The sequence below is a fragment of the Amblyomma americanum genome, chromosome 9, assembly GCF_052857255.1.
Source record: "Amblyomma americanum isolate KBUSLIRL-KWMA chromosome 9, ASM5285725v1, whole genome shotgun sequence".
Lineage (NCBI taxonomy): Eukaryota > Metazoa > Arthropoda > Arachnida > Ixodida > Ixodidae > Amblyomma > Amblyomma americanum.
Window position 1 is genome coordinate 129,099,383 of NC_135505.1, and position 11,996 is coordinate 129,111,378.

General features: G+C 43.4%; 1 protein-coding gene across 3 annotated transcripts in view; it reads right to left on the reverse strand.

The window, feature by feature from the left end:
• Positions 1-10,140, reverse strand: part of LOC144104339 (uncharacterized) — a 32,005-nt gene extending 21,865 nt beyond the window's left edge. The window contains exons 1-2 of one of the 3 annotated variants that reach the window (XM_077637279.1): positions 9,964-10,140; positions 1,222-1,266 (exon numbers count right to left, since the gene is read on the reverse strand). In XM_077637279.1, the coding sequence (XP_077493405.1) occupies positions 1,222-1,266; positions 9,964-10,026 (108 nt within the window). In that variant the 5' untranslated portion in view covers positions 10,027-10,140. Of the gene's footprint in view, positions 1-1,221; positions 1,267-9,942 lie in introns of all 3 variants that reach the window. The other 2 variants (XM_077637278.1, XM_077637277.1) reach the window with 2 other exon arrangements.
• Between the last annotated feature and the right edge of the window lie 1,856 nt (positions 10,141-11,996).

Here is an 11,996-nt window from a genome sequence, read left to right on the forward strand (position 1 = left end):
ACATGGGTTCCCTAAAGCTTCTATGCCACAAGTTAACCATCTTATTCACTTGTGCGTTGTAATCACTATCAATTTGTTACAGCTAACATCCAAGCTTCCGGCTTACGGAGGTTCACTCCGCTTTGCCATAAGGACATCTTCTTGGGCAACTGTATTCCTTATTTGCATAAATAACGTTCGATATACTTTACCTAATATTCCGTTTTTTTCTTTGTGGTATTTTTAGTAAATACCCAACAGCGACTATGTTAATATTTCTTTGAGCAATATTACTGCTATATAAAATGGTTGTAATTGATTACTCGTGGAAATAAATAATAACAAATTTAATGTCATGCTTTCATCCGGTTCAGATCATGGGCCCCCCAACTTACTGCGTAAATAACACTGGTTTAGAAACTGTTAGAGCTTGCAGAGAAAACTTGGTGTTTAAATTACAAATAGTTTATTCTGGACCAGCGACATTCATTACATCATCAACGCTAATCATATGGTATGCTATCTATCAGGAGTTTATGAGCTGCTCATGTTATGTGGTACAGTTCGTCCTGGACAGGCAGGCTGCTGCATCAGTGTGTGTCCCAAGGAATATTTTGGAAGTCTTTATCATCTATTGCCAGATTCATATTGACACACTGCTGTACATTGCAGGGAAAGCAAAACATGAATTATGGCAACAACTTTTTTAACGAACTAGCTCGCAATTCATCCCCAAGCTTTGTCTGACACAAGATGTCAAGGAGGCGTCTTTAACCAAAATAGTCGATACATGCGTTAACTGGCCTTCTGCATCACTCATAGATTGGGCCATTTTGTACCTTGATAACACGTTAACGCTCAATGCCAGTGTCAGGACCATGATTGCTGCTCCTCAGCCTGTTATGCTTTTGGTTTTTCTTGGCCACTCTTTACTCATTACTTATTGGTGTTAAAATAAATTTGCGAGACTCCGCATGTCCTGTTATTTTTGTGCTGTATCAGCGCCTTGTAGCCAAGTAACGCTCTTTCAGTCATGAGTCGTCACTGACTACCCCGACTTCCTGTTTCCCTCCAGTATATTTCTTTGAAGCTTTGATTACCAAGTTTTTTGATGGCAGTAAGTTGTGAAGCAGGCTGTAGTGCCTGAACGAGAATTAAACTGTAGAATCTCCCAAAAGTAATTTGGTTTTGGGAGGTAAGTGAGAATTAAAAATAAAAAATGAATAAACTCACAAAACTTACCGCGTTACTGTTATCCGGGTTTTGATCGCACTGTCTGGAATGTGCCTGCAAAGAAGAAAAAAATGACTGAAAAACGATGAACTTCACGGTACTATCAGCACCAAAAGTTTCTAATTACCAAGTATAAAGAAATACACACAAACACTAACCATACTGCCAAATGTATTTTTTTAGTAGGTTACTCATTTTTTGAGCAAAAACCATGAAACCTTTGCAAACAAATTTAATGCAGTCTTATAAGAATGTATCAAGAGGCAGAAACGCCACTGAAAGCCAATTCTTAAAGAAATTTTCAGTGGTTTAGCTCGGCTATGCCAGGATATAACTAGCGAGAGGTACGTTTCCCTGGCTGAGCTAGTGGTCACTGTATGTTTAGCAACGAGAGACATTTGGCTCCATCTCGGCGGCTATGCGCCGTCTATTACACTCGGCAGTCTGGCATCTCCGTTTGGCAAGCGTTCCTCTCTCGGTTCGGGCGTCTCCGCTGCTCTCTGCGCCTTCTTACGCTTATTCTTTCTTCGTTGAGTAGCCAACTTCCAGGCGACTACCTCAGGATCGGAAGAGTTAATCTTCTCTTGTCTATACCGCCGTTTAGCAGTGGCTCGACTCTCCTTCTCTGCATCCATGTCAAACGTTGTGATAAAGACGCCCATTACAACTCCGCATTTTATACGCAATGCTGCGCAGGCGACGCGCGGTTTGCTCGTCTTCGTTTGCCATAGAAACGGCGCATGCGCACAGCTGGCCTCTCCCATGCACCGCGAAATGCTCAACTGGTAGTCCAGTGTAGGTCTCGCTACAAACATTAGTGGAGCAAGGACAACTGGGCGATAACACCATCGCAACGACAAGCCACCTGTGTGAAGCTGTGTTGAAGATGCGCTCTTATTGCCGATCAGATGAACTGCTGAGTTTCCTGGATGCACCGATTTGAAATAACTACCTCACCCGCGTCAAACGGACGCGCCGCCTTTTGGCCGCTGTCATGGTACAGCCAGCGCTCACTTTGCTTGCATAGGCACTGCGCCGAATTTTAGGTACAATCTTGATTCATTGGATTCCTATAGAAGAAAAGTGCGCCGCAGCTTGAAGAGCATATTTTCATGTAGGAAAGACCCAACACATGGTGCACTTATTTCTGATACTAATGCGTCCTAGAACGCTCAGGGCTTTGCGCTGCTGCTGACCGCGTGCAAGATATTTTGTATCTGCGCAAATAGCAAAATCAAGAAAGCAGAGGCAACGCATTTATAAAGTGAAGAAAGAAACGCGTTTGCCGAGACCCTGAAGTGCAATTTCTACTCCTCGCCCTGGTAATCACAAGTAAACGGCTCTAACTTGCCATTTTCGGAAGCCTAAGACCCCTAGAGCACGCACACTTTGAATGCGTATTGAAGAAATCAATATCCAAAGGGGATCGCGACCAGTGCCTCACGCGAAAATCTTGTAGAAAGTTTATCGTTCCCCGTATGCTGGGGCCACAAACAATTAAGACAACATCCGTTGCGCTGTTTTTCAAAGGGTAAAAGCAAAACCAGATGATATACTGCATGGTAAGTGTGAGCACGCAGGTCAACTTCAACATGGTTTGTTCAACCACAGTTTCTGTAAATGTTCTTGCTGCATCGATTCTCTTTGTTAGATGCTTTTAGGCCATAAAGCAAATTACAGGTGTTTGAGACGGAAAAATAATAGCCCACAAAAGTACACAGACAAGTAAGAGTTCCAGGATGCGAGTCAGCCATTGTCCTCTGTCTCTGACTTGTGTTTGTCGACCTTTGCGCGCTTTATTTTTTCCGTCTGAAATATTATGCACCATCTAGCCAAAACTTACGTTCGGTTATAGGCGCTTGAACACGCCATATAATGCCACAGCCAATTCTGTAGTAAAAAAAAACTAAAGGTTAACAATATGCAGAATATTTCAGCGAAGGTGAACCAGAGTTTTTATAAATATGGTTTTCAGATACTAAGATTGCGTCTTCGGCCTTGTAATTTCAGTGATGGCGTAGATCACAAGAAGTAACAGGCTAAAACTGGCTAGTTGGTGGTTGACAATGGAGTGCATATTGCAACTGCGCAAAACGAGAAGGGATGAAGAGAAGAAAGCACAGGAGAAAACGGGGAACTTCAACTTAGGTTTACTACGAGGAAAACCACATTTATACAAGATTCGTAATCGCACCTCACAGACAGCAGACACCATCACGTTACACTGGCGCGTGGGCGCGCGTGGCACAAGTTAGCATCTAGATGGTTGAATTCCTTCTTGGATAAGAATACTGAAGTGGTGCTTATGCAAAGGCCATTTTATTTTTATGCAGTAGGCTTCACAAATTTCCCTGCTAAGCTGTCTCGGTTATTTTTTCAGGACAATTTTGTCATGGAACCTGGGAGTGCAGTTACGGCAAAGGCGATAGTCTTTCGCCGGTTCTTCGCCCCTCGCCAATGATTCAATGATTGCATGGTGCTCCTGAAGTATAACAATCGAGCAACGTCCAGTTTGCCTTATGTAACAATTCCCACATGTGAGAGGCATTTGGTACAGCACCCTTGTCTTGCAGGGACCGAGCCTCTATACGTGCTTAGTGTGGCACTCGTTCTTTTCTTATTTTCCTGCTGCACCCTATTGCACACGCCTGAGAGCTTCTTGGGCGCCGTGAAGACCACCGGAACGTCACATTTTATGACCGTTTTTTTGAGGCCATGGGAAATCTGGTGGAAGTACGGCATAGCCACGGGTCTCTGTCGCAGCGTTTCTGCACTAGGGCAGTGCTTCGGTGGGCATCGAGCTTCCTTGGCAAGGGTTTCTATCACCGAGGTGACCATCTCACAAGGAAAGCTAGCACTAGTCAGTCGTTGTAACTGAGTTTGCACGCTCTTCTGCATTTCATGTGGGCAAGAATAATCAAGAACGGTGCGCAGGCAGTTTTAAGAGCGTTAGCTCTTACTCATCACGTTTCGAGATTTCGTGGGGTCTGTTACCACCCACAGATCACAGCACCATCTGTGGCAGCAACTATAATACAGCATATCGGGCATGGAGACTTGTAGCGCCATCTACAATAGCATTGTAGAAACAATCACCGTCCGCGTGCCAATGATGACGTCTCGGTGCACTATGGCGGATAGGGTGGAATTATTTGAGAATGACGTCAGGGGACGAAATGGCTGCATATTTTCGGTTCCTCGAATCACAGATGGCGGCGATTAAAACTGGCTGTGCCCTCCCGTTCCTTTCCCCTCACCCCCAAAAAAATCCTACAACGGGATGAAAACTGTCCAATTACGGGGACGCTGCATGGGTATACAATCGTTTCGCTGTATATACACAGACAACAAGGGGCACCCATCCAGGGACAATTGTGTACCGAATTTGGTAGGCACGTATAACCCTATGGGCTGTGGTATAGAAATAAAACCACAATTAAGCAACAGGTAAACATTGCATACATGCAATTACTAATGGAAGCGTTACCATATCGCGCCGCAAGCCGGAATATAGGCCCAACTTGACTCCCCAAGCGAAGCAAGTTCCGTTTGCGACTTATCGTGAGGGAGTGTAACTGGACAACGGGCGCGTTTTTCTTCGCTTTCTTCGTCTCGTGAACCAAACAGCTGACGCTCGTTACTTCAACGTCTTCCAGACGGTGGCGGCCTTTGTTTTGCTATCCCCGTTTTTATAAGCTTTGAATGATCTGACTGGTAGTTCAGAATACATTTGTTTGATCGAGGCTGGTACCTTCAGCACAGCTGGGATCCACTGGTGCTAGTAACAATACAGATGTCCAAAAACTTCAAGCATCCCTGCGACGGCAACTCATAGGTGAAGCTCAACCCAAAGGCACACTCACTGAAGATTTCAGTAATTCGATTCACTACGTAATAGCCCCTTCTCGAGGTGCCGCTTTCTAGAAAACGGCATAATCGTCTACATATCTAAAAACCTTAGGTGAGAGGGCTGTGTGAAGAAAACAGGTGGACTAAGTTAATTAGCGCACTGGATAATAAATTTGTAATGACAACTGTGTAATTAATGTAGTTAAACACCTAATTGTAAACAGAAGTCAGTAATCGGCTGGTAGTAATAGCCGTATCAGTATTTAGAATTTCAGAACCCGGTCACACTGTGTACTTTAGCCCAAGTCTTCTCACTCGCGTGCCCTTTCCAAAATGGGTGCGTCTTCGCAGAGCAAAATGCCATGTCAGCCTCTTTGCGCCACTCCGTCTCGAACACGTCACGTGAAATTCTGAAGTACGCGCTGAAGTAACGAGCCCTGGTAAGCACAGCAGTGAGGCTAGGTACAGAGATACGTGCCTTGCTCGAGAGCGCAAATGAGTAGGACACGTGAAACATGCGCGGTGAATACCGTGGAGTGACGTGTCGTGTTGATGCCCGTAGACGTCGCTTCGCGCCACGTGGTTATCGAGAAAGGAAGATTGGAGGCCGTAATTTTGTTAGCCACCGCGCAAAAGAAGTTGCACTTGCGGAATTCTAGAAACTTGTATGGGTATTACTAAAAGGAGGCATCGAATCTCCAATTGCAATCAAGCACCAAATATAACATCTCTAAAGTTAGTAATTTGAAATTAGTCGACCAGTTTACTAGTTCATATGGTTAACCTGTTTTCAGGTGCCTGCCAACAGTGGTGTAACAACGCCGCAGGAACCCTCTGGAGATCTCAAAAAATGCGTTTTTAAAAATTCCGTTTCACCCCCGCTTAAAACAGCCGCTAGACAAATAGGAATTTAGGGTGATATTTAGGGTTTCAGTATGGTATGGTTTCAGGACGGTAAGGTCTCGAATTAAATTAGACTTGAAGGCGGAACGGAAGATGCTAGTGAAGACGAAGTCCGTTAAAGTGTTAGCGGTAAGAGGGAAAACGGAGCATTTCAGAATGTCACTGCAGAACAGATATTCAGCTTTAACTGAGGAAGGCGATATTAATGTTCATACAAAGAGCTATAGTCTGGCAGCTATCATTATGCAGGGCGCAGTAAAAGTAGACAGTAGGACGGTTCGATAGGATACCGGCAAGCTACCTCAGGAGACGCAAGATCTGATTAAGAAACGTCAAAGCATGAGGGCATCTAACCCTACAGACAGAATTGAACTAGCAGAGCTCTCGAAGTTAATAAATAAGCTCAAGGTAGCCTACAGAAGGAAGTTTAATACGGAGAGAATCGAGCATGCTTTGGAGAACGGAGGTGGCCTAAAAGCGGTGAAGAGGAAACTAGGCGCAGGAAAAAACCAGATGTTTGCGTTAAGAGACAAGGATGGTACAGTCATTAGCAAAATGGATAAGACAGTCAAAGTGGCCGACAGTTCTACACAAACCTACACAGTAGCCAGGGGAATCAGAACATTAATGAGAGAGACAGTAGCGCACAGCAATGCGTCATCCCGTCAGTAATGAAAGAGGAAATAAAGAACGTCTTAGGAGAAATTCAAAGAGTAAAAGCAGCTGGTGAGGATCATGTAACCGCAGATCTGTTGAAGGACGGAGGGAAGATTGTGCTAGAACTAGCCTTCCTGTATACGCAATGCCTAATGACCTCGACCATACCAGAAGCTTGTAGGAGCCCAAACTATTTTAATTCATAAGAAAGCAGACGCCAAGGACATGAAAAATTACAGACCGATCCGCTTACTGTCCGTTGCCAACACGCTATTTACTAAAGTAATCGCTTGTAGTCAGGGCAACCTTAGACTTCAATCAACCAAATTATCAGCTAGGCTTTCGTAAAGGATATTCCACAATAGATCATTATCACACTATCAATCAGGTTATAGAGAAATACGCAGAATATAACCAGCCCCTACATATAGCCTTCATTGATTACGACAAAGCATTTGACTCAGTGGAAACCTCAGCAGTCATACAGACATTGCGGGATCAGGGTGTAGAAGAGGCTTGCGTCAAAATACTGGAAGATATATATAGCAATTGCACAACTACCATAGACCTCCATGAAGTAAACAATAAAATTCCATGAAGGAAGTGCGTCAATCAAGGAGACACGACCTCGCCAATGCTTTTTTACTGCCTGTTTATAGGAGGTAATCTGAGGCCTGAATTGGGAACAGTTGGGATAAGAGTTAATGGGGAACACCTAAATAATCTTCTAATCACTGATGACATTGCCTGGCTGAGTCACTCAGGAGTTGAACTGCAATCATGATCAATGAGTTAGACAGGCAGAGCAGAAAGGTGAGTCTAAAAATTAACATGCAGAAATCCAAAGTAATGTTCAACAGGCCAGCAAAGGAACAACAGTTAATTGGCAGCGAGGTGCTGGAAGTGATAAAAGAATACGTCTACTTAGCGCAGGCATTTGACAGCTGACCCAGGTCATGAGAGGGAAATAAATATAAGGATAAGAATGCTTTGACGTTTCTTAATTAGATCTTGCGTCTTCTGAGGTAGCTTGCCATTATCCTGTCGAACCGTCCTACTGTCTACTTTTACTGCGCCCTGCGTAATGATAGCTGCCAGAATATAGCTCTTTGTATGGACATTAATATCGCCTTCCTCAGTTAAAGCAATTATGAATCAAAGTTCAAAAATTGTAAAAATATATCGGCACCTAGCTCATATTGTTGCACGTTCGCAGTCTCCACAACATCACTTCGCAGTTTGTTCCATATTTCAATTACATCAGGGAAAAAGGAATAACGGTACACATCCTCATGTGTGTTAACAGGTTGTAGTACCCTGCTGTAGTTTTTTTCAGGAACCACGTTTTAGAGGCGCTATCACAAAACTGTATTTTTAATGCCCCATGCATTATCTGGAAAAAAGTTAGAGTCAATGTTTCATTTTTCTAATTTCCAGCGTTTGCAATTCTTACTGCTCTATCATATCGTAACCGTGTCAGTACGGAGATACTTGGAGCATATAAAACGTGATTAAATCCGCTGTATACTTCCTGCCTTCTGTTTTAAACATTTTTGGTGGGGCCTCCGCACAGCATTCACATATTCTAGAACTGGTCGTATAAACGTTTTGCAGGCGACCAATTTAATTTCTTTAGTCGCATTTGGAAGCTTTCTCCTGAGAAAGCAGAGCTTTTGGTAGGCTTTTGAATAGATATTCTCAATGTGAATACGCCAGTCTAGATTATGCGCCACTGCACCCCTAAGTATACGAAACTCTGTACCTCCAGCCAAGGCATTTCCTCCTGTAATATATTCAAATCTGATAAGGTTCTGTTTTTTACTTATGCGAGTGTATATAGATTGTTTGTATTTAATTACCATGCGTCAACTTAGGCACCACAATTTTAATGATTGCAGGCATCTCTTCAGTTTAATCTGATCTTCCGCGCAGGCTACACGCTTGTAATTTAAACAATCATCGTCTAATAGCTTAAGTTTTGCAGGCGGATCAACATTAGAAAGAATATCATTAATATACAATAAAAACAATAGCGGGCCTAAAACAGACCCCTGCGTCCCTCCAGACACAACTTCACACTTTCCCGATTCACTTTTCCCGACTATTATCCTTTGATAACGGTTTTTTAAATATGCCTGAATCCACAATACTATATTTTCATGAATTCCTAGGCTTCTCAATTCAGAAACTAGTTTATGGTGCGCAACTTTATCAGGTGCCTTCGCAAAGTCTATACATACAACATCTTTATATTGGCATTCATCTGTAGTTTTACAAAGGTCATGTACAGTTTCAACTGACTCTGTCACTGTCGAAATGCCAGATCAGAAACCGTGCTTAATTGGACATAATAAATCGTTTTTTTCTAAAAAAATACACAATATATTTTGCTATTGCATGCTCTAGGACTTTAGAGCACGCAGAAGTGCGCGAGACTGGTCTATGCTTGTTTACACATAGTCTATTGCCGCCTTTAAATATCGAAACGACGGGGGCATCGCGCTAGTCCTGAAGTACTAAATGATCCCGCAAATCTTTTTCGAATAAAAGCTGCAAATAATACGATATTCATTCAGAGTACCGTTGAAGAAATGCCGTCGGTATTTCATCTGGGCTACGAAATTTTCTTGCGTCCAACGTAAGCAAATGCTGGAACACACACTCCCTTGTAATTCGTATGTCTTCTATTGGGTATTACATTGCGCACACTCTCAGACTATATGTCAGGTCCTCTTAGATCATGAGCTCATATGGCAGCTTCTCTCAGATCAGATATCCCTCAAGAGTTAAGTGTACAACAGCTGTATCTTACCGGTACCCACCTAACGGGGCAGAAACGTGGAGGCTAACCAAAACACTTCAGCTTAAGTTAAGGACAACGCAGCGAGTCATGGAAAGAAAAATGATAGGTGTAACGTTAAGAGACCGGAAACGGGCAGAGTGGGTGAGGGAACAAACGCGTGTTAATTACATCGTAGTCGAAATCAAGAGGAAGAAATGGGCTTGGGCAGGGCATGCAATGTGAAGGGAAGATAACCGCTGGTCCTTAAGAGTAACGGTGTGGATTCCAAGAGAAGGCAAGCGTAGCGGGGGGCGACAGAAGCGTAGGTGCGTGGATTATATTAAGAAGCTTGCAGGCATAGGGTGGGCGCAGCTGGCAAAGGACCGGGTTAATTGGAGAGACATGATAGAAGTCTTCGCCCTGCAGTGGGTGTAGTCTGACTAATGATGATGACGAACTTGCCAACAATAAAGGAAATACATGAAGCTGAAAGGGCTCTAAGAAGGAGAAAATCACTCAGAATGAATTTTACCACATACCGGTATATCCTCCTTCAGTACCTTTTTGTCACAGTAAACGCAAGTCTGCGGAGCTTTGGAGCACTTTTCTAGGTGAGGTGCCATGTTGACTTCCTTCACAAACCTGCCGCAGTAATCACAAGGTGATTTCCATGTGGCGTCCCCCGTTGCAAGGTGATTCTGTAAGCGTTTGACTTGTATTAGAAACACTGCTGAAAAGTGGTGTTCATTTTCAGCAAGAATTGAAAGCATACATTCGGTGCGTATCATATTATGCGCTCCAGCTCTAGCTGTTCAGGCGTGGGCGCTTCTCTGGCAAAATGTTGTTGTCATCCTGAAAAATTGTCCATGCATCATGCGTTGCTGGCAGGAGGGAGCAAGACGGGTACTCCACACTAACTGCCACCGCACGGGGGAGCAATCATGTGGCTATTCCATGTAGAAAGACGGAGCCTCGATCCGTGCGTTAACTTTCTCAAAACAAATTTTGCGAAGGCTGCCGGGATGCGATGTCAGTGCACAATAAATATCCCCAGGTGGTCGAAATTATTCCGGAGCCCTCCACTACGGCGCCCCTTTCTTCCTTTCTTCTTTCACTCCCTCCCTTATCCCTTCCCTTACGGCGCGGTTCAGGTGTCCAACGATATATGAGACAGATACTGCGCCATTTCCTCTCCCCACGAACCAAATACATTAAGGCTGCCGGAAAAATTTTAACTGTGTTTCAAAATAGTTTCCGTCAGTGAATCTCAGTTTGGCAGGGAGAAAGGGGTTCAGGATTCCTGTGCATGCTTCTGACATGAGCTGCAACATTCTGTGAGGAATTAAGATAGCCTGTAGCTAGCGCTTGTTTTATGCATAAACTATAGTTTGATCCCTAAAAAGTTAAGTGTACAACATATGTACCTTACCGGTACTCACCTAAGTGGACAGAAACGCCATTCAGTTTTTTTTTTTTCGTGCAAGCATAATATATGCTGCCTCATGTGGAAAAACATCAAAAATTTCGGACGCAGCTTCGGTGTCTGTATACTCATGTATGACCACAATCAACATTTAGAAAACAAGTTTAACAAGACAGTAGAGTCTAGTGGTTAACCCTTTATAAAGTGTAAGGTGCTTACTTGTCTCAAATGCGTGTAAATAGGAAATGTTGCTATAAGAATAGCAATGCCTTCAAGCTGTTTAGACCGCTGGTTTTTTCGGAATAGAGGATCACACATTTGTACCAATGACTGCGTAAAATTACCTCAACTGTGGTGCGTATCCGTACCTCATTCTTTGCGACTCGTAAGTAAATTGGTATTATGATTGAATATGTATATTAAGACAATTTATGTCACCAATTTCTCACCACTGTTTTACCGGGGAAAATGGGCCGGGCTGGACTGTACTCCCACTATTGTGTAAAGACGCACAACACCATGGCTGCCTGTTAGCGCAAGACAAATACACACTGGCTGGTTCAAAAGCTGGGTAGCCTGCAGCGCGCAAAAATATGATACACAGGTGCGTCTTTGTTCGTTTCCTTGCACTTGAAGGGAGTAGAGCAACATGTGCACCGCTCTCCTACAAAGTTTTAAAAAAGGAGGCCGGTATTTGCACCTTCCCGGAATATTCCTTCATAAGTGTGCATGATGATAATTTTGGGCGAATAGTCTTCCCGACCGCACAGGTTTCGGAATAGGTAGGTAAGTTTTGTGCATCTCAAACACAAGAATAACGAAGACAAATGCTTCAAAATAGACTCGCTGCTAGCGCTGCATCACGCCAAACAAATGCAGTTATCCCAAGCAGAGAAAAAAAATATTAGGCTTTCAAATAAATGACTGGCTCAAATTGTGAGCAGAGAGTAAAAACAGGTTTGTAAAGACTGTTGTATAGGCAGCGTTATTAGGCTCGTGGAAGATTTCTGTTTACAATTCACAGTGTAGGCTGTAGCTTGGAATACCAGTTACTCGAGATGAGGCGGAAGGATAAATTAAATTTAGTAAATAACACATATTCCTCCATAATCAATATCATCGATGGTCGATGCGCAGGTTTCCGCGATGGAGCTAGAAGACATAGTTTGA